Source organism: Haemaphysalis longicornis, unplaced genomic scaffold (assembly GCF_048455015.1).
Source record: "Haemaphysalis longicornis isolate Haplotype H1 unplaced genomic scaffold, Haemaphysalis longicornis Haplotype H1 scaffold_1, whole genome shotgun sequence".
Taxonomy (NCBI): domain Eukaryota; kingdom Metazoa; phylum Arthropoda; class Arachnida; order Ixodida; family Ixodidae; genus Haemaphysalis; species Haemaphysalis longicornis.
In genome coordinates this window covers 378365770-378387271 of record NW_027526203.1, presented here as the reverse complement: position 1 = coordinate 378387271, position 21502 = coordinate 378365770, and the positions used below count along the sequence as shown (strand labels likewise).

The window sequence follows — 21502 nt, the reverse complement described above, 5'->3', positions numbered from 1 at the left end:
CATGCAGGCATATTGGCGTCTCCTTCCACACGCTTCATTCGTTTGTAAACACAGGCTAACGCTTTGACTGGACACGGCCCGAGCGGCCGTGAACTGGAGAACTCAGACCGACTGTGGACTCTGTATCGTTCAGAAAAGAAGTGAATTTTGTAAGCGCTGCAGTTTTGACGGAATACACCGATCTGTAAACTCTCCTACTGGGCAGCACCACCGGCATGTGCGGCGTACTTGTATAGCACGGTCGCGGTATACCAAAAAAGCAGCACGCACACATGCTTACGCACACGCTCGCTTACGCCGGGAAACTGGCTAACCGAACGAATTGCGAAAATGGCGGAGAGTCCCAGTTGCATCAGTCTCACTTGGGCGTACACTTTGCAAACAACTCGCTTCGTTTGTTTAGACAGCGAAGCTTTACAAATCCTATGCGGAGAATGAAGTGGCGAGCTACCGAAAGCCGTCGACAAAAACGCCATGTTTTGTTTGTTTGTTTGTTTTCGGGAGGGAACCATTGCGACGCCAGCGGTGACAGCCACAACCAAAAATATCCGAAAATGTAAAAAAAAGCTGTTTTGTACATTCTGGCTAGCAATTTAGTGGCATTATCAATGCAAGTCTAAAACATAAGAACTAAATATTCTTGAATTGTTTAGCCAGCCAATTATTCTTGTTGAACTACTTCCCAGTTCGCAGTGAAAAGGCGTGGTCCGGTTCCGTAGCCTTGACTGCATTGCCACAGAAAGTTGTCCCAGAGTATACTTCGAAATAGAGCTACACTGGGGCTGTGAGGCATGCCATAGTAGAGGGCTAAAATGTAATTCAAACCACCTGGGATCTTTAATATGCACCGAAATCTCGTGTACGCGGCTGTTTTTGTTTCTCTTCTCCATTAGAGAAATAACCACGGTGGCTGCAAATAAATCCCGTCACCTTGCGCTTAGCAGCACAATGCTGTGCTCAGTAACACAATAACTTGGACACTAAGCCACAAAGAAAATAAAATCCATTTCAAATTTAGGTTGCTCCTACTGTTTTCTCCAATACTCTGAGCAAGAATGTGTGTAGCCTTGAGCACCTCAAAAATGGGAACACCAAGTTGAACATTAGGGCATGCCGGACCCCACGGTCACTACATGATTAAAAGGATGAGTGCCAATGAACAACTGCTGAAAAGGCTGTACCCAAGCAATGAGCACCATAAAGTCCCACGACCATTTATGCATGATGTAATTTCTCAGTAGCAACTCAGTGGGCCTAGTTCGCATTTCTTAAAAGCTGCAAAAGATTTCTGGTTTGCAGCCAAAAGAAGTGGTTTTTTAACACCTGCAATTCATCCTAAAGCTCATTACTATTTTAGTCTATTAAGCAAGTCACTGCAACAGTCTACTTATTTTTGCAAGTGTCCGCCAAGTCCACACAATAGGGGGGCTTGGCTGCAAAAGTACTGACTTCTGTTTAATATCTAGTACCACTAAAAGATACACCCTCCATGTGCTGCAGTGGAGTTGCTCACCATGGATTACCAGTGGCTGTTTTCTCCACGTGGCATGCCTCTTAGTTTCTGCCCCATTGCCATTCTTCGCTAACTCAAGCAAAAGTTTCCAGCCACTGAAGGCAAGGACCCAAACTGTAATCCAAAGGGCCATTCTAGCTCTTCTGTAATCCAAAGGGCCACTCTTCTAAATGTGAGGAAGCAAAAGATACCAACCTGCACTTGGAACAAGCCCCCGTATGAGGACACCTGTGGCTGCCAGAGGCCGAGGTAGAACCGGTACTTGTGAAGCACTGCCCAAATAAAGCAAAGAGGAAACATGCCCACGACAATTTTAAGCATCCAGGCTTGAACTACAAGTAAACATGGCTTGAACTACAAGTAAATGATCACTTGCACTTGCAATGTTTTTCCATTCTTACGTGACTTTTTTAACACTGCATCTATTCGAAACTTTTTTCTCCTGTAATCGACTACCTGCAATTAATTACGTTTTCTTCTTAAAAGCTTTTGGATTTTCCCCAGCAAAGGGCCCACTAACAGTCCCTTAGTCACCTTACAAAGTGACCCTATGGCCAGCTTTTCACTATACCTGAATACCAAAAGGTTTCGAAGGCCACCTGGCCAAACAAAAATTTGCCTCCTTTGCTGTCAGAGTGCTCCTCACATTTTGAGTGTGAATGCCAAGAATTTGCTCTCAGGTTTTAAGTTCATGTTTAGGAATAAATACCATTGCAATTAAGCTGACCTTGCTTACAACATTTTATGCAGGCCAGCTGTGAGGTTAGAGTGCAGGCCAGCAGGTAGAATTGTGATGCCAGTGAGATAGTTTTACTGCAATGCTCGCAATAGCTGTGGAAAGTGCATGCAAGTGTGAAACGTCATGGAGTAAGAAGTGAAAGGAGCCTTCGAGCGTACTGTATTATGTATTGGCCTCTAACAGACTCGCACTCATATTTTGTAGACGGACGATGTGGTGCAGAGGATTTCTTTTGCACTGCTGCACTTACACTTCCTACACAATATTTAGTTAAAGTCCCAAGAGCCAGACGCTTAGCTTTTGCCTACTTGAACTAAATGCAAGACAAAAACAATACCTTGAAACTAAATTTGAGCAATAACATTTTGAAAAGCAACAGCTGCAGAAGCTTAACAAGATGAGAAAGTCAAAAGCAAAACCTAACAAGCTTAAAAAAGCTGGTTCTGATACCTATGCAGGTCAGTTAGCCCATACAAAATTGTAAAAAGAAAGCAACATGAAAGGCAATTGATTATTCCAGGTAACATAACTTGTAATTATGATGCAGTTTCAGCAATGTGTATACATAAGTCTGTATGGAATGCTACCTTTTACTAAGGCACACAAATGGAGAAGTGAGCCTAAACGCATAAAACTTACACTTGGTGTACACATCCTTGAAGATGAAACTGCCATTATGTTTCACTTTCACTGAAAATTCTGGAAAAAGGTGAAAAGAAAACAATAATAAACATATATTAAGCATAATGGCACATGAGAACAGAGTTCCATTCATAGATTGAGCATGCCCCTAAAGAAATAAGCTTATTTAACAGAACTGCCAAGTACAATAAACACATTAGAACAAAGGCTTGACCAGTTAAAACATGGATTAAATATAAAAAGAACGTCCTTTACACAAGCAACTTTAAAACAATTTTTCAAGATCTCTTGGAGTACAGGAACTTACTGTACAAACAACTTAAGATGCGACACAAGTTCTCCGTCAAAAACTCTTGACCTGCATCCTGTTCCTGCTGCCTTTAACAAAAACAAACATACAATTGTCAATAAAAATTTTTACCCACTTTTTTTTGCAAGATATCACTGCTTGTAAAAACAGGATAAAGGACACTTGCCCATAACTGAAAAGGGTCTAAAAGTGCAAGACATATAGAAAAAAAGAGAAACAAGCACTACAGACAAGGTACTGCCGTGATTGTTTCTCCTTTTGTCCCCAATTTTTGTGCCTTTAAACCTTTTTCCATTATGGCAAACCAACTCACCCACATTAAGCTTTTGCTACTTGACAATCATCCAAAAATGCTGAGCATGACAGACGAGATGGTAAATCAATGGTTTCTCTAACTTGGAACTGGATGTGCAACTATTTATTTCTTTTAACTGGGATAAAACAGTTTCCAGCAAGAAGAAAGAAAATAAGGTAACATACTTAAATTAATTAGTTGAAGCTCTCATTTTATTTAAGAGCCCTCACAATATAAACAACAAGTATTTGAGACCCAAGTTTACAGGAAATAATGCATATTACAATATTTCAAGCATAGTACACTTTCATTCCTTCTGAAGTTCTGCAATGAGGGGTAATATTGCACTGTTGACATTTAGTGCTAGCTTGATGACTGTCATATAGCAGAGAAGGCAAGTTCAGAGCAAAACCTTCAAACAAGGACAGAAAATGCTACCTTGCGCTCTGATTGTATATGTATAATGCATTGCATTCTTCCCATTAGACAAATATTTTTAGTTGGGAGTGCTCGTTTGTTAGCACTTGTTAACTTTGCACGCAGACCTTCTATTCATGGTGTACTCTCTTCAACAAGTACGACCAAATGCAGGTAGTTGAAACACTACCGGGAACACTCAGGAAGCCACCACAACATCAGTGCAACTAGTATACATCAGCTGGTACCGCCCCGTACCAGCGCAAATACAAGACCTGAGGCACACTGCTCACATGCCTTGTCTGTGTGGAAAGTAATGCAACACATTTCTCTTTGCAACCAGTTCAGACTGGTTGTGGTTATGCTGCAAAGGGTCCCAATGTAGATGAAACTGTTTTTTTAATAAACTGTGAAATAATGCGGTAGGAGTTGCCACCAATCTTAATGCTAAACAAAATGGACAATTCTAAACAAAACAGACAATAAAGTGTGACCTTCGTGTGAAATGTGGGAGCAAATACGTGAGCGGTTAGAACAACAAAAGCATTTTGAAGTTTCCACAATAGCACTGCAACACCCCGCACCAACTTGGTCCATTTGCAAAAAATAAATGCAGTGGAACGAATTTTTAATGCAACAAGGCTTTTAGCTCTCAACAAACTAAGAAAGCACCGTTGTCATACTCGGCTTAGAGAAAAAAAATGTTGGAGTGCAAATGTGTGGGAACTTTTGGAAGAAGAAAAGTTTCATCGTAGCGATGTGCTATACAGTGAAGTTGTAACCGTTTTCCCACCCACCGGAAAGGAAAATGCCCCTCAGACGAAAACAAGTGTAATGATTATGCAGATGGAGCCATTTGCTACGTTCAGCCCATCTGTTGCTGGCTTTTCCTGAAATGACACATGGCAATGCTGCCACGAGGTACCAAAAAGAGCAACAAGGCAGTCGTGATGAGATGCATAACAAGCGAAAAAATATATGACTGCAAGGTGCATTGACAGAAGATTACTGCTGCATGCTTCAGAGCTATTTGTGGTAACAATTTCAAGCATTTATATTTCTTGTGTGCGTTACGCAGATCTTCCGTAATGAAATGTATTTCAGAGCGAAAGTGACAAGGTTTTAAGCAAAGTACTAAAATTATAATGTACAATTGCTGCAGCTCTATTTGTGCACTGTTAACCCACCATAAATATCTTCCCCAGTTTTCTATTACACCTGGCCACACAACTGCGGGCAAACTCACAGGGCACACTTTACCTGGCATTTTGCTTGTTCACTGCCGATGTGAGTGAACTGCAAACTTTTTTTTATTTAGGCTGAAAAACTCAATAATTTCCATGATACGCTCCATGCAGATGTGATACGGCTTTGTATATAATCGCATCACTATGTGCTTAAAAATGCCCTAGCATGACTAATGAATGTAATCCTTCCTTCACTCCAAACCAAGTAACAGGTTTATGCAAAGCACTCACTAATGTAAAATATCGGCTAGAATGTTTTTGCACAAGCAGTAATGCAGCTATCCTGAAGGATCACCCCATTTTTGTTACGTGTAAGCCAGCAAACCACGCAAATTGTGAGTGGGCACATGCAAAAAACACGAGAGAGAAAATCAGCCAGCATAACATGTACCCATTAAGTGGGTTTTTAAAGGCCTCTCTAGTTCTTTTGGGCAATGGTGCACAACCAAAAGCCAGTATCATTTAAATTTCATTGCTCTAAGGTTCAACTAGGCGCTATTGCTACTTCTGCTCACATTTGTATCCCACACTGGGTCACTGACTCCAAATAGTGCCCTCCACTTCGTTCTGTCAGTGACCCACTTAGCCCTTAGGCTTTTGTCTTTGCACTCCTTCTCAACGACACATTGCCTTTTTTTTGCTTTGCAGTGCCTCATATTTCACTCCCTGAAATTTTACATTTCAGTATCTCGGTGCAGCCAAATTTCCTTATCGCATGACGTCGTGGTAGGTAAAGGAAGCAAACGGTACAATAATATCAGCCACAAAAATTGGTGTCAGTGCTCCTTTAAAGTCCCACCAATAAGTCATAAAAAAACTAGAGCCCTTCCATTCTGTGAAGACGGATGACCCGCGAAGCTGGACGCAGTCAACGGAGTGCACAAAACAAACCACGTTTTTTGTAATTTGCAATTGAGCATACTTCCTAGCTGTTTAGCTGAATGAAACTTTGGAGGACTCGAGCTTTATTCTAGTGAACAAACATGGGGCCGTCCGTTTCCCTTCCACATCAAAGGCATCTTACTGTCCGTGCAACACACAACCAATGCACTCGACCGGTGAAGACGCCAGACAGGTCGCATTTGGCTGTTTGACGTCCACGTGTAAGCCTCACGCCAGCACAATGGACATGTCATCAACGAGGACATGAAACCTATAACTTCGCGTGCACGCCCCCCTTCCACCCTCCACTTCCCGCTTGTGCACGCATTAACTAGCAACCACTTATGAGCGCGCGCTTAAATGTGAAAGACACCGGCAAAGAGGAACGGCAAAGCCGCGCCAAGTAAAGCGGCTTCACCGGAATGGAAACCCGGGGGGTCAAAACGTACACTACTTCGAGGTAAAAATCTTTCCCTGTCACTGCACACGTCCATTTGAGCTGTTTCCATTCTGTAACTGCTGTCTTTCTTCAAAGGGAGTGCTTTGCACTGTGTACAGCATCAGTGGTCTAACCCCTGTCCTATACAATAGCCCCCGAAGTTTGATCCAGACCCGCCGCGGTGGCTCAGTGGCTAAGGCGTTGTGCTGCTGAGCACGAGGTCGCGGGTGCGATTCCCAGCCACGGCAGCCGCTTTTCTAATGGAGGCGAAAAGCAAAAACGCCCGTGTGTACGAGATCTCAGTGCACGTTAAAGATCCCCAGGTGGTCAAACTTAATCCGGAGCCCTCCACTACGGCGCGCCTCATCGCCTGCGTGGCGTCGGCGCATTAAACCCCCACAATCAATCAATCAAGTTTGATCCACGTTTTTTTTTTTGTGCGTCTGGCAGAGTGCTCCTGACGACTCCTCATAGTTCTGCTATCCCGCCTAGATTTTGATGGAAACTTTTTCTCTACATCGCCTGTTGTGCAACCGTTGAGCTCAAGTATCTCAAGTATGTTGTCCTCTCAGACAATTCGGCTTCAGGTCTTATCATTTCCACTCGCCTGTATGGCAGGCCAGGCCATTTATTCCGTTTTGTTTTTTATTATCAAGCCTCTACCTTCCAAAGTTGTCCTCTGATCTTAATGTCGCCCTGCGCTCTCTTTTCAATGCTGCACATACAATGTCACCTGCACACAGTATCAACTAAACGACTTCTCCGACTTGTTCTCTGATCAAATCTACGACCATGCTGCACAAGTTTGCTCAGCGCTGGGCCTTGATGGAGCCCCACTGTCACCTCAAAACTTCCCGTTTCTCCAAGGCAACTAAACCTTTGACGACGTAGTTTCCTGTACATTTCTCGGATCAGTCCGACATACTTGCACTATCATTGAATTGGCAACAAAGTTTTGGAAGCCAACTCAGCTAGAGAGGAAAAAGAAGACCAGCAAAACTATGAATAAATGCCAATAAGTTGACATTACAGTGACCAAGCGATTGGCACGGAGGAAACGCGCATTTATAACGAAGAAACGTCGCCATTTAAGAACAGTTACGATTTGTGTTTTTTCTCAGATTTAGAGCCATTACACTGTGCTCCTTTAACAGCTTACAGCATTGCTAACGTTGCCACAGCGGCAGCACTATTTAGGAAACAAACTCGGGCAAGAAACACCTGCGAAACATGACAGGCCGATGGCGTTCGATGGCGTTCGACGGCAACGTTGGCTGGTCGCTAGCGGAGGACTTACCCTGAGCGCATCGCGTTCGCCAGACGTTTTCTACTTGACTGGCTTCATAAAATGAGCGACATACTTGGGCGACGCTGGCAATATCTTTACCGTTTAAAAAACTAAATATCTTAGCCAGAAGCTCGGGTGGAAAAGCCTCCATGACGAATTCGTTGATAGCACTCCCACTACGGCGCCGAAGTTGCACCGAGTTTCGACGGCTTCTTCTACGAGGCCTTTGATGCTTTTGGTTGTTGCAAAAAAAAGAAGCTGAGGAGCGTTTATATCATTATTTATACTCATTTAACATTCAGTATGTGTTATTGCGCAAAATGTTCAGTTAATGCACTTTAGATTTAGCCAAAAGCTTCTAGTACAACTTAATTTTATGTGATCAAGCAGGAACGAAGCAGGCATGGTTTGGCCCAGAACGCATTACGTGAAACAAAGAACCATTAAAAGTGTAAAGTTTGTTGTGTTTCCAGTATTTTTCGTAGATGCGTTGAGCAAGATAGGGCCAATAAGGCATTTCCTTACCTTCTGAGATGTGTTTTGTTTTGCCTAACATACGTTGTGGAGTTAGCTGAAATCAAGTTCCACGATTACAGCTAATTCAAATGACCGAGTAGTCACAAATTAACGATTGGGCAATGACTGGGCAGTGGGCCCATTGTCAGCAACTCACATAGCAACTGCGTAAACACTCCGTTGCTAATGGCATGGGCAGCATGGGTTTGAGGTTAGTGTGTGGCTGTGTGTGTTTCGGTACGCATGCGCGTGTGACTGAAGGTGGTCGCAGAGTCTCGCCTCAACATGCAAAAAACAGGTGAGTAGTTCGTCTGTTAGCATTTTTCTCGCCGATCATGCTTGGACGAATGCATCGCGCAGCGTCTGTCTTGTATGCTTCCTCGTATTCGCCATTGAAGGGCTGCGCATTTTGAACGCAGCGTCCAAGGGCGATATTAGGCTTAGTTTCTTTATCAAGGTGCGAAGTGCGCACACTTTGAAGCTCTACTGTGAGTAGCCGCACCGGTGGTTGCGAGGAAGTATGCGTGTTGCAAATGCTTTTTATGCGTGAAGTAGCGTCTAGTGGATTTCCGTCACTAGGAATATTGTAGAAACGGCCAAGCGAAGGGCGTGATCGAAGCTATTGTTTGAAATCCGGGCTTTTCCATTGAAGACTGCGCCGCCACTGCTCCGAATCACAGCGCTTTTTATTTTTTGCATGAGTGCTTTTTTTTAATTCATTTACTTCGTTGACTGTCGTAATAAGTGCTCCTGTGAAGGAGGGGACGGGGGGTGGGAAGGACGTAGGCAGTGGTATGAAGTTCTGGTCTTGGGGCGCGATTTACAGCCAGAAGCCCGTGGTGTGGCGGTTTGCTCGTCTGTGTGTATGAAGGAATCGCTGAAAAGTGAAGTTCCCGCCTTGTTGGAAACACTTTTTGCCGGGTGCTGTCGCGCCTCATGCGAGGCACGTACTCTTTCTGACTCGGTCAAGCTGGCGTATGCGTAGCGGAAGTAGTGGAAGATGGTGCTTTTCTTTTACTGATTATTGTAAAGCAAAGGAAAGCGGTTGAAGGAAGAGCAAGAATTATTGGAGAGAGCGAGTTAGCAGGAGACGGAGGGGATTCTTATCGCGAATTTGCCGGCGAAGCTGGGACAGGACGTCGGCTGAGACCGGATGGGCAACCGCTGAAGGCGTCGATGTATTGTTTACGGAGGCTAGCGAAGGCTGCGACGAGGGCGGATGCTGTTTCGGAGCGGGGCTTTGCCCACTCGGGTGACTCGGCGGCGTGTGCCGAGCCCCGTCGGGGAAACGGCCAGGGCAGTGTGGTTGCCATGGCGACGAGCGTCGGCTACACACCGACCGCGCGACCATGATTCACGCTCCCTTGTCCCCCGAGCGATCGTAACAAGGATGGGAAGTTTCTCCAGTGAGCCAGTATAACTGTGCACATGCGGCGGCAGGGCGAAATCACGTCGGGCACGCGGCACATGAACGGCCGCGGCGGATTGCTGTAACGGGACCGAAAGCCAGGAGAGGCGTACTGTGACCGCGCTTATGTTGCATCGCTGCGTGCAAGCTTGCTGCGGTGCATTCATTTATCCCCGCACTTCCTGTCGCTCACAATGCTTCATTGTTTTTTTGCTATCTGTCATAGCAATCCGATCTGGTTTTATTTTCTTGTTCGGCCCTGCCTCTTTTTTGTGTGCGCAGGGTTGGGTGGCGTAGTATGCATACCAAAGATTTTACCAAGTCGAGCTTGCCCTGTAAAAATTCTTACAAGCGTAATCTAGCCCATAAACTCAATTTTAAGAGTATTCAGAAAAATCCCGTCTATAGTATACTTCAAAACCTACTCATATTTGCTTTATTTACCGGGGAGTTTTACATAGCAAGATTCATATTTGCTAACCAAACAACTCTGAGACTGGTTTGTTTGAGTAGCAATTGTTTTAAAGTGACCTCCATTTAGCAAAGGTGTACTGTAACTACATACTAGTTCACAAGGGTGCTGGTTTGGGCCTGTTGGTAGAACATGACAAATAATTGAAGCGCAGGACACCGGGACAAGCGAGTCAACACACACAAGGCGCTACTTCCAACAGTTTATTTAGCAGACGAATACACATATATATACACATGAACACTGGCCCACGTCATAGTACAATTTTACACGTCACACTCGATTAAAAAAATCACGCTCTTTCTTTGATAAGGCGACAGACGCAGTGCTAACACACTCGTGGTCTGCTTTCGCTTGTGAGCTTCTAATATCTCGTGTAAGCTGGTTCTTATGCTTAGCAACAACTATCATGATAGCAAAAGATATTAGAAGCGAGAGATATTAGAAGCTCACATGATAGTAAAAGCGGACCACGAGTGTGTTAGCACTGCGTCTGTCGCCTTATCAAAGAAAGAGTGCGATTTTTTTAATCAAGTGTGACGTGTAAAATTGTACTATGACGTGGGCCAGTGTTCATGTGTATATATATGTGTATTCGTCTGCTAATAAAACTGTTGGAAGTAGCGCCTTGTGTGTGTTGACTCGCTCGTCCCGGTGTCCTGCGCTTCAATTATTTGTCATTTTACATACTAGTACGCATTAATGTGGGTTACTTGCTTTAAGCAGGAAAAAAAAGTGTGGAAACTGCTCAAGTTGGGGAGCTCTATGCTTGGTATGTCCACCACCTGAGCTGTGGGGCTTGCCACTGGTGTGTGCTCGGCTCTTTGCAGGCAGGCTGGCTGCTTTGCAGCGTCTGGCCAATTTTTTCCCATGGATCTGGCTGCTCAGATAAGAGCACCACCACGTAGAGAGTGGTAGTCTATTGCTTCCTGGCACTTTTTGTCAGAACAAGCAGTTGGCATGAGGGGTGTAATTAGCAGGTACACATGTTTGTCCTCCGTTTTCATTTGGTGTTTTTTTTTTTTCTTCTTATCTAGTGTGCCTAAAACATTGGGTGATTTGGAGCTGAGTGTTTGGCAGAGCATCTATCTGGGCATATGTGTGGTTATACAGGGTGATGTGTTTCATGCCGCCACCAATTGAAAAAAAAGGTGGGCGGGGTAGTACAGCAAATGCTGTTTTTGCTGGTACGTTTTAGACCCAGGTGGACATTTACCATGAAATATGCAACTTGAAGACAATTCATAAGTTTATGGTGGCTTTAGGGCACATTTTTAAGGAAATGGGAGCCAGTTATAACCAAAAACTAGCTCGCGTTAGGGCGGCTCTGATTTTGGTTCACAGTGATGCATTGTCAAAGTTGGCTCTCAGTTACACTGCTTTTTTCGATCTTGTTTTGCAACTGGCATTAGACATGCAACACTAGTGTCTTTGAAAGCCAACTTTTTGGTTATGCATATCTCTGGTCAGAAGCCAGATTTGGAGTTTTTTTAGGGGGGCAGCTTTATTACTTGCCAACTTTCTCCACGTACAAACATTTGCCCTGAAACCGGTGATCAAAAAGTTAATTTCAGAATTATTTGTAAGTATCATCTTGCTTATTCTGCTGTAAATAACTTTTGCCTGGCCCTTAAACTTACCTGCAAAAATTATAACTGTTTTACTGTACCAGTCTTCTTTTAAAACTAAAATAAATCGCCCTGTGTACTCGGTACTGTAGACGAACTGGGTGGAGAAGTAATTGCTTTTAAAATGGGGTAACCACATCAGTGTTATTCATATCTATAATTCCTACTCGCACTTTTCACAGAACTTATGATGAATAATGCTGAAGATTTCACTTATTCAGTTTTTCTTCAACAGTGTTCCTTGTTTTTGTGCTTTACAGGGCATAAATGTTTGCCCAGAGGGGATTGTTTTGGGCCAAGAGCCCACAAGCCAGTGCATCATTTTACGAGTTATGCACACTCAGAACCTTCTTCCTTCTAGGGGTCTCTCTTTTTTTTTTTTTTTTTTTTAACACATATTTAGATGCCAGTTCAGTGGCAGTTCGCTTGAACTAAGTTAGTTGTGCATCCGTTCTGGAGTTGAATTAATTGTAGGACAACTGCATTTTCTTCATTCTTTCATCAAGGATGGAAAATGGTTCATAAAAGTTCATTGGCAAATGATACGGATTCGGCCATCGTGTCACTACTAAGTATGGTACGACAGAGGGCACGCTCCTAGTTCGGAGCTTTCTGAACACAAGGGATGAATATATGATAGCTTGGGAACTTTAGGTATTCTTTCAAAGGCCCATTTCTTATCTACACAAGAACAAACTCCATTTGGCCATCAGACGTCACTAGTACAGTAAATATTTTGATCCAAAATAGGCTTCTCAAGTTGTCGGGTGACCAGTGCTATCTGCTTGCTTTGCTCCCACCTTAGTCTTTGCTGAGGAGCTGCTTTCATATACCATCCACTGATTTTTACTGTATAGGGGGGAGGGGGTCTTTTAATGGGGGAGCTTTCACCTGTACCATAGACGTTGAAACAAAGCACCACACTCAAGAACAAAGCAGAACTGCATGACAAGTAAGGTGCAATAAGTGGTTGAACTTTCTAAAAACGCAACTTTATCAAGTTGTATGTGCTCCCTATTTGACCTTTAAAGGGGCCCAGAATCACTTACTGAAGTGGCTGTTGAATGCATTCATTTAGTAGAATGGATGGTGGGGGACTACTGGGCTAAACTTAAGTCCTGTAGGGTTCACTTGTAATCTGCGAAAGATAACATTTCCCATACGAGGACGCTGCCACATCAGTCAAATGTCAAATCCACCACTGGCGTTGCTTAGCGATATCACATATGAGATCAAAGATATGTCTGCTGTTGAGGCGCTGTTTCAGCTTTGGTGTGGGATTGCTTGGGCAGCAAGATGTTTTGATGTTAAGATGAACTGTCTGCATTGGGAACAAACCAATGTCTTTGTTCTCGACACTGTTTAGAAATAACACTAGGGCCGTTTCTGAGTCCCTCCTCCACTCCAATTTGCTCCCTCCACTCGGCTGAGGGGAGGATTCCGCAATGCTTATACATGGTCAAATTGCTTTCAAGGATCTCCTCCACTGGAGGCTTGAGTGGAGGAAGGACTCAGAATACCAGTTACAAGTTTCAGCATGCCTCATGACAGCAGGTAACAAAATGCTTACCGTTCGAAAAACAAACAAAAAAAAGGTTGAAGAGAGACTGGACGCACTTGTTCGTGTAATGTCTCTCTTTGTCCATCGTTCTTTTTTCCATGCTGTAAATAGTTTGTTCAATAGAGTACCAACTAGCCCTAACTTTCATGTTGACAGCACGGACTGCGGTTTAGCAGTGAGGGCTCCATGTCTGTTCAACGGATGCCAACGTGCGACAGTGGGGCGGCGTTCGCGAGCGTTCTGTGGTGTAGCCGGCGCGGAGCCTCACTTTCGCCCAACCGGTGGTTCCACGCTCCGTTGCTGCTCTTTGCGGGCTGCGCAATCCGATACACGCGGCAGCTCCGCTTGGTCGGCTCGTGGGAGGTAGGAGCGGCCACGCTCTGTTTGCGCTGTAATTTACCCCATACATTAGGCTCCGGTTCTGCGTGCCTCCGAATGCACCTCCTCACGGCCACTTTGGATGCGAAATGTGGGCGGGTAGGAACAAACCCGCGGCACGAGTGCGTGTCGTCGTCAAGATGGGAGCATGGTGTATTTGGGGACTTTCGTGGAATTCTCGCTAGGCGTGCGTAAAATGTGCCTAGCCAGTGAGTGAAGTCGTCCGTGTTTGGTCACTTAGAGCCCGAGCCCGAGCCATGACACGTAGCGGGCGCATCGGGGCGTTTCTGAGCGGAAGGAGCGCTAATGGTGGCAGAACGACGTGTTGGACGCGCCCGTGTTGCCAACGTCAGGGGTTGCGGAATCGCTCTGCGCGCTTTCTCAATTCGCCTCTCCCGGCCGCCGCCTCCCTGAGACGCGATCGGAGGGATAACATTGCGCCACCGGGCGCATACTTGGTGTATGCTTTCTCTACATGGTGGTGACTCAGCTGATGGGCCACGCGCACGACAGATACCGCTTGGAAGGCTGTGTGCCATGGAGATCTGATGGATGGTCCCTTTGTTCAGCGTCCGGGGATTTTTTTTCTTTTTCTTTTTGGACGTGCAGTGGTGACATTAGCCAGGGGACTGCACATTAGGCACCTTTAGAACGATGTTTGTTGGTCGCTTTCAACGAAAGAGGACGCTAAAAAGTTACGATTGCGACGGACCACATGGATGGTTACGTTGGCAGAAGGCATCACAACCGTCGGTACATTTCACGACAGCAACGTTAAAATCCCATGGAAGGTTCGTGAAAAGCTTCAGGTGTGTCCTACTTTTTCAGATATAAATCTGTACACCGAAAGTGAGGTTAGTCCCGGCTTTCGCCCCCGCGTGCGTCAAATTCACGGGTATGTTTAAACGCTTACAGAGAGCACTTTTAGCAGCAGTATTTATTGGAGGAATTGCGTGTGGTTCACAGGGGCCAAAGTGGGAACTTAATCGTGGGAACTTAACATTATTGCTTGTGGGGGGGGGGGGGGTCGTTTATTTCTCACCATGGAGAAAACAATACTCGGTTCTCTGCCAGGAATGTAACCCGCGTGCTTGCCTACTTCTCATGTGGTACACAAAATGTTCACATGACACGTAGTGGCGAGAAGGCATTCTTTGTGCGTACGTAAGTGCCCCCCTACCTCGGAGCGGCGGGTGGTGCAGCTGTGCGCATCATGTTTAGAGTGTTGTTGGGGAGGAGCGTGTGCTGTGTCGTGGAGAAGCGTGTGCCATTAACGGCGTCTTTCTCGCTCTTCCCTCGGGGGCTTTGTCCCGTGTCCTGCTCGCCCGCCATCCTGCTCGTTACCCCGGCCCGTAGATTACCCCAGTTATAGTTCCAGTCGCAGACACGGTGAGTGGCACTCCCTGGACGCACGTCTTCATCGACTGCCCTGCTGGGGGTTCTGGGTGCCTGCGAGTGGTGGCTGTTTGTGCCTGCCTGCCTGCCTGGCGCGTGCATGCCGAGAGGGCCACGTGGTGTGTGCCCTTTTGGGAGTCATCGCACGGGGATGTAATCAGTGTCCTTCTGTGTGCTCTCGAAGAGGACCTGCCGGCTTGCACGCTCATGCGTTGATCGTGGGAGAGAGCCAATCCTCTTTCAGAGCGAAGTCTAAACGATTCGCAGAACCCTGCAACTGGTTCGTCAGCAAATGCCAAGCGGCCGGTACGCGTGTATCAGGGCGTCGTCCTTAACGTGAGCTGTTAAGGATTACCCAGCTCCGCTGGAAAGTTTCCTGCAGTCTCCCGAGCGCGTGCCTTGCATCGTAACTGAAGAGCGCCTGTCGCACCGGAGCGGTATTTATCGGCGCGCTTCTTTGCCTGCTCGCTGCGTGTAGGATTGCGTGGCAAGGAAATCGCGTGCCTTTGGCGGCGAACACGTAAACAGCCCACGTGTCGGTAACAGCCCCCCCGTTCATGTTCAGCTGTCTGAAATGATCTTTTGGACGTTTCTAGTTGCAGCACTCAGTGCAACTGTGAGTAAACGTGCGCTAATTTACTAGGGATCCTTTTACCCTTCCGTTGTTTTGTGTCGAGGCCCAACCACATGCAAACGTAACATCGACGTACTCGCGCAACGACGTACGCTTGCGACGACATACGCCGCTGCCTTTACGCCGACCGACGACGTCGGAGAGGGCGAGTAACCACTGCGCGTAAACCAATCAGCCGCGCAGTGTGGCTCGACTACCGCGGACTTAGCTTTGTGGCGACCAGTTCAACTGCATATTAACTCAAATAAAACAAATAATACGTATGCCCACAAAAGTACGTATATTTAAAGGAGCCATGAAGAGAAAACACAAGTTTGGTTCAATCAAAAGATTGTCTCGTTAGAATCATACTGACACCACTTTTAACGTTAACTTCGCTCAAATAAGCTACATAATTAGGAAAAACGGGAATGGTCATGCGACCCACCAGCTCATTTCCCGCAACAGAACCTGTGATGTCACATGGGCTAAGCTCTGCGATTGGCGGAGGCTGGCAGAAGCAGACGCAAATTAGGTAGAGCTTACAAACTAGACGAACGAGCGATTTGCGCTTAAATTTAGGGCACATTCTTTACAAAGCAATAAGAATGATGGGACAAACAGTGGAAGTTACGAAAGCACATGTAAACATAGAAGTACTGATGCGTTCTGCTGTTCGTACTGCGCACAGCATGCTTTGGTTTAGCTGCACAGCACTACGGGGCTTGGGGTTGTCTCAGACGACACTGGCCGATTGACGCAAGCAACGGTGTCTTACGTGACCCCATTTGTCGAGCGAGCACTGTTTCAGGGAACGAAAATTTTCTCCCAGAACAAAAACAAGCCAGGTTTAAATGCGGGCAAAAACAAACCAAACACTTGCCACGGTATGGTGGCGCCATCTAGGTTACGGAACGTAAAGAAACGCGCGAACAAACCAACACCGCTGTACAGGGTGGAGACAACCTTTGAACCATGGAGGAAGAAAAAGTTAGGAGACGGCATGACGTCACGCAGCAAGCCTTCGCAAGCCCAGCTCCGTTGAAGCCGCTCTCTCCGCCGAAGTCGGCCCGTCACGTGACGTCCATGGTCGGGTGGGCCGGCGGCGGTGGCGGTCTCCGACTCCGGCGCATCTCTCGTGTTTGGTTGGCGGTAGCTTTTCTCCGTCCTTCCTGCATTTGTCTGCTCGGTGATCTCATGCCCGCGTGCGGGCAGGAGTGCCGCGTATATGTGAAAGCAAAAGCCGTGGAAAAAAAAAAAACGAACATATAGCAGGCTTCGCGACAACGGGCAGCAGAGTAGTTTCGAGCAGACGAAATTGAAGAGCTCGCGGCGGCGGCGCGATGGGGTCACGTGGTGCAGTGACGCCTGGGCCGACTTCGATTTTACTTTTTATGTATAGGCTTCACGTTTCTCCGGTAGCGCCGTCTCTTAACTTTTTCTTCCTCCATGCTTTGAACGGTCCCGTGCCGCCGCAATTGGGCCAACGGGCTCAACGCGTTATTCTTTTCGTTTCCCACGAGACCTAGCAACGCGAAACAGACAATATGATTCAAACTTCTTCAGTAAACCGCGTTGCGGCGATAATTTTAGCGCGGTTTTGACACAATGACTTGCTTCGGCGGCGAGCGAGCAACCGAACATGGCGGCGCCAGCGTTACGTGTCTCTACCCTGTACGGCGGATGCGTGAATGAAGGTACTCTAGGCTGCAGAGCGGTCGGTTCCCGTGATGTCACTTGGGACCACGAAAACGCACGATTGAGCGGGAAAATCAAAATTTTAACCTAAATTGTTTAATTTCTCAGTGAATAAAGCACCGTTTGTATCCGGACAAGCGCTGGGGGCACTATAAAACACGAAATCTTTCGAATAAAACCAACTTGCATTTTCTCTTCATGGCTCCTTTAATGCAGAAACAACTAAAATAGTTCTCGGGACATTAAAGGGACAGACAACCGATTTTTTTCGAGTATATATTCTCTATCCCAAATGAAAGGGCATCACTTAAAGCACCTTGACGAGAAACGGTTTTGCTGATAACGCTCTAGAACTTTTTAAATCGAATTTTTAGATCTACGAGCCGTATGTGTCCCTCCCAAAACTAATGCTGGCAACCAAGACATAGAGTAGCTCGGCAACATACTTTTGTCTGTATGCGAAATAAAAAACGATGTTTAAAAACTTGTTTCCAGATAAAAAAGCTTGAATCGCAGGCTTTCCTGTTCCTTTATGTGTTTTTTTTTAATACAAGGGTCTATTTTGCACGAATGCGCCATCTGTTGGGATAGACGTTAGGTAGAATCTGGCTTCACGTTGTGGAGGCGGGAAGTTCGATTCTCCCCAGGCGCGACGTATTTCTTTTTTTTTTTTTTTTTTTTTTAAGGTGCCGTTGGCGTATTTGGAGACTAAAATAAAATATTTTGGCAGAACAAACGCCCCTGACTCAGGCAGAATCGTCAAAGCTCCTTCGCTGGGTCTGTTTGCTGAACGCTGCCGTTGATTCTGGGCATGGTGGCTCAGTTAGCCACACTGAGAGCAACCCAGCGGCGGCGGGCGGCGTGTCTTTAGAATTTTCAAAGTAATGTTTAGAAATACATATGCTATTTAAGCTTGTACAAATACTTGTGTTAAAAGGATTTCAATACGTAAATAAACGTTTCAGCAGTTACAGTAGCTGGTAGGTTTGCAGGTCACGTGACAGGGACACATATTGTAGTGCCAAGTTTCGACACTACGAACCGCCACCCTTCCGATTTCAGGAAGTTTGCTGCCAAATTAAAATTATTTCCGCCAGTTTGTTTAAAAATTGCTTGTGCTTACCGGGCTATATAAAACGCTGGCTTTCATATGAGCTAGAGAACATATACGCGAAAAAAATCGGTTGTCTGTCCCTTTAAAAAACGTTAAGCATTAGTATGCATACTTGGCAGGCACATGTGCCTGCCAAGTTGACGCCAAATGTAGCGGAGGGTTTTGCAAAACCCTCCGCTACATTTGGCGTCAACTGCCTTGCTCCCATAGTTGGTCGTTGCTTTGCTCTTCGTATTTTACAAATTACTTCGTTTTATCGCATAATTAATAGTAAAGTTAGCATATTTATCAATTTGCTGCCTTGTTGTGCGACCTGACCGCCAGAAGTCTACGTCAACACCGTGCGCCCGAAAGCTTGCGTCGATGTCTGGCGGGCTCTGACTTCGGCGTAACAAGCGCGTAGCAAGCATTCGGTGTACGACGGGGTACGCCGGTTTACGTTGTTGCGCGAGTACGTCGGTTTTACGCGTGCATGTGGTTGGGCCTGTAGTCCCGAAGACGTCTCGTGTGAGGAAAAAAATCTTCGTGGCGAAAAATTGGCGCTCTGCGCGAAAGCTGAGGGCCGTTTTTAATATGGAAGCACGCATATCTCGGGCTTTTTGCAGACAGCAGTAAATCGTAAGCTCTAGCGTTTTTTTTTTTTTTTTTTTTTTTTTTTTTGTACTTCGCCTGGGTCATATAACAAGTCCCAAACGCCGTTTCCGGTTCTGTAGAGAGTTTTAGCATATCGTTACCGTGTTATCAAAAGCCGGAGTTCCCCTTTACCACTGAAAACTGTTAGACACGTTTGCGGTTTGTGTATTCTGGCACTTAACGGCCGCCGTGGTGCACGTAACATGTGATGATTTCGTACCGAAACAAATCACGCACGATTTAATTATTCACAGCTATTTCCTTTCGTTTAGAGTAGCTTGAGTGTTTTACTTTACGAGTCAATCGTAAAAAATAACATTATTCGTTTTGAGAATACTGGACCCTCCACCTATAAGCTTGAAAAAGAAAAAACGTGTTGTCACTGGCGCCTTCTACTGAGGGCAGTTGGAATCAAGGTAAACTAGAATTTACGCCTGCGCTAAATATTTCGGCATGAAGTGGGTAAAATATGTTGAAATACTTACTCAATAACCTACACTACATTTCCCAGCACAATTTCGGAGGCGTAAAAGTGCTTTGCGAGCTTACGAACTTGTGAACTATTTAAGGCGGGCGAGGCCTAGCACGCGTAGGAGAGACCATTTTGTTCACCCGTACGGGGGAAAAAGAAAGTTGTTTGTCGTACTCCTGAGCATCATTTAAAAAGAAAAATGTGAACCAAGATTAATCGGCTGCACCGAGCGCACTGCGTTTGCTGTATTCAAGACGAGATGGAAGCGCGGTGGCGGGGGTAAATGGCTGTGCCGGTAAGTTACAGTTCACGGTAACTCGCCGCGCATGCGCAGTCCACTCCCGCAAGCGCCGTAGACGGTATGCTAAAACTTCCTAATTTCCTTAGCTACAACCAAGCGTGGCCTGCGAAAGAATCAAGCGCCGTCGCAGTGGCCAAGCGTCTTGCTGGTGAGCCCCGTCATATAAAGTTCTCGACTCTGTGAGCAGGCTAAAGGTTATTTTAACCGGCATTGCGCTGCCGTGGGTGGACGTACGTGGCGTTGAAAGGGAACAAAATCTTTGGGCTTTATGGTCTCGCGGGCGGTCCACGGGTGCAGCCCGTTTCCTATGCTTTACTGCCCCGCTCCACGTATAGGCAGGCAGCTCTGTGGGGCCATGCGTCCTTCTGTGACACAGCTCGTTGGCATGCTGTTTGTGTAGCCTAGCCGCCGTGGCGAGGGGCGTCACTGCTGCCGCACCGTCGTGACGGCAAGCCGGAGTAAGCACTTTTTCCAAGGCCGCGGAAAGGTTTTTGCGCAGCTACATTTGTCGAACTCTATTTGTGGCTGCATTTCGTAGTCCGTGTGGCCCTTTATTTCGCTGCTTGCCGGAAAGTTCACGCGCTAGTTTATTTCTGAAGCTCGGAAGAAAACCACCGCCCCTTCAACCGTCAGGGTGATGCCGCATGTATTTACGATGTGGTTGCGTGTTACTTCAGTCTTCGAAATATAAATGGCCGCCTAGTTCATGGCTGTCGTCACCTTAACCTGCACTTCAGGCGAAAGTTATAGCCGATGAACGTGCTTGCACGCTGTTAAATGCCGTCCCGGTTACTTGTGCGTGCCGCCGTAGCCGACGCCACAGAATCGGTGGTGCAGGGAAAAAAAACGGGGCTTCTGGAAAAAAATATATAAATTTCTCAAAAAAAAAAAGACTCCACAACTATAGTTCATCTCACAAGCTAGCTGCAGCACTGTGGAGGCTACATTGTTGTCCCCCTCAGGGCGCCCAACTCACCGCGAAGAAAGCGACAAAAGGCGCCGGGGCCGTGCGGTGCCACTTGACGAGAGGGGAGAAGGGAGTGTCCTTTCAGGACCCCCTTCACGGCGGATTAGGCGCCCTCAGTGGGCGCACTATTGATAACAATGTAGCCTCCACAGTGCTGCAGCTAGCTTGTGAGATGAACTATAGGCAGCAAGCATACCTGCAGGTTGACCTGACGAAGCGATTGACAGTGTCTGCTCGTCAACATGGGCACACAAGCAAGTTGTGAACATTAGTCTGGTCACTTCACCGCGTTGAAGTGGTGTCTCGACTAATTGCGCCCGTTTTTACACTGTGCAACTGCTCGTGTGCATGCTGGGCTTCAGTTTAATCGAAGACGCGCTATAAGAATGCACCTTTTCCCTCTCCCTCGCGAGCTTGCTCCGGCTTTTCTTGCACGCCCGTGCTTTAGCGGCGGCATTGGCTGCGTGTCGCCACCTCTGTTGTCCACCAGCTTCGCCATTTCGTCATCACTCCTATTCTACCCTCTTTTGCCGTTCACTCGGCCCTGTATATGCTGCGACGGCGGGCGACGGGC

The 21502-nt window shown here is 46.3% G+C and overlaps 2 protein-coding genes across 5 annotated transcripts in view; one reads left to right on the top strand and one right to left on the bottom strand.

The window, feature by feature from the left end:
* LOC144155155 (F-box only protein 31-like) overlaps positions 1–8451 on the bottom strand; it is a 38588-nt gene extending 30137 nt beyond the window's left edge. Inside the window, exons 1-3 of one of the 3 annotated variants that reach the window (XM_077686435.1) lie at positions 8298–8451; positions 2892–2951; positions 1709–1785 (exon numbers count right to left, since the gene is read on the bottom strand). In XM_077686435.1, the coding sequence (XP_077542561.1) occupies positions 1709–1785; positions 2892–2951; positions 8298–8328 (168 nt within the window). In that variant the 5' untranslated portion in view covers positions 8329–8451. Of the gene's footprint in view, positions 1–1708; positions 1786–2891; positions 2952–7781; positions 7959–8297 lie in introns of those variants that run through there. The other 2 variants (XM_077686433.1, XM_077686434.1) reach the window with 2 other exon arrangements.
* Positions 8452–8567: 116 nt separating this feature from the next.
* The window catches only part of LOC144155153 (septin-7-like), a 97587-nt gene continuing 84652 nt past the window's right edge, over positions 8568–21502 (top strand). Inside the window, exon 1 of one of the 2 annotated variants that reach the window (XM_077686432.1) lies at positions 8568–8586. Coding sequence is in view for 1 of the 2 variants with exons in the window: in XM_077686429.1 (XP_077542555.1) it covers positions 15231–15251 (21 nt within the window). In the remaining variant the exon portion in view is untranslated. Of the gene's footprint in view, positions 8587–15215; positions 15252–21502 lie in introns of those variants that run through there. The other variant, XM_077686429.1, reaches the window with a different exon arrangement.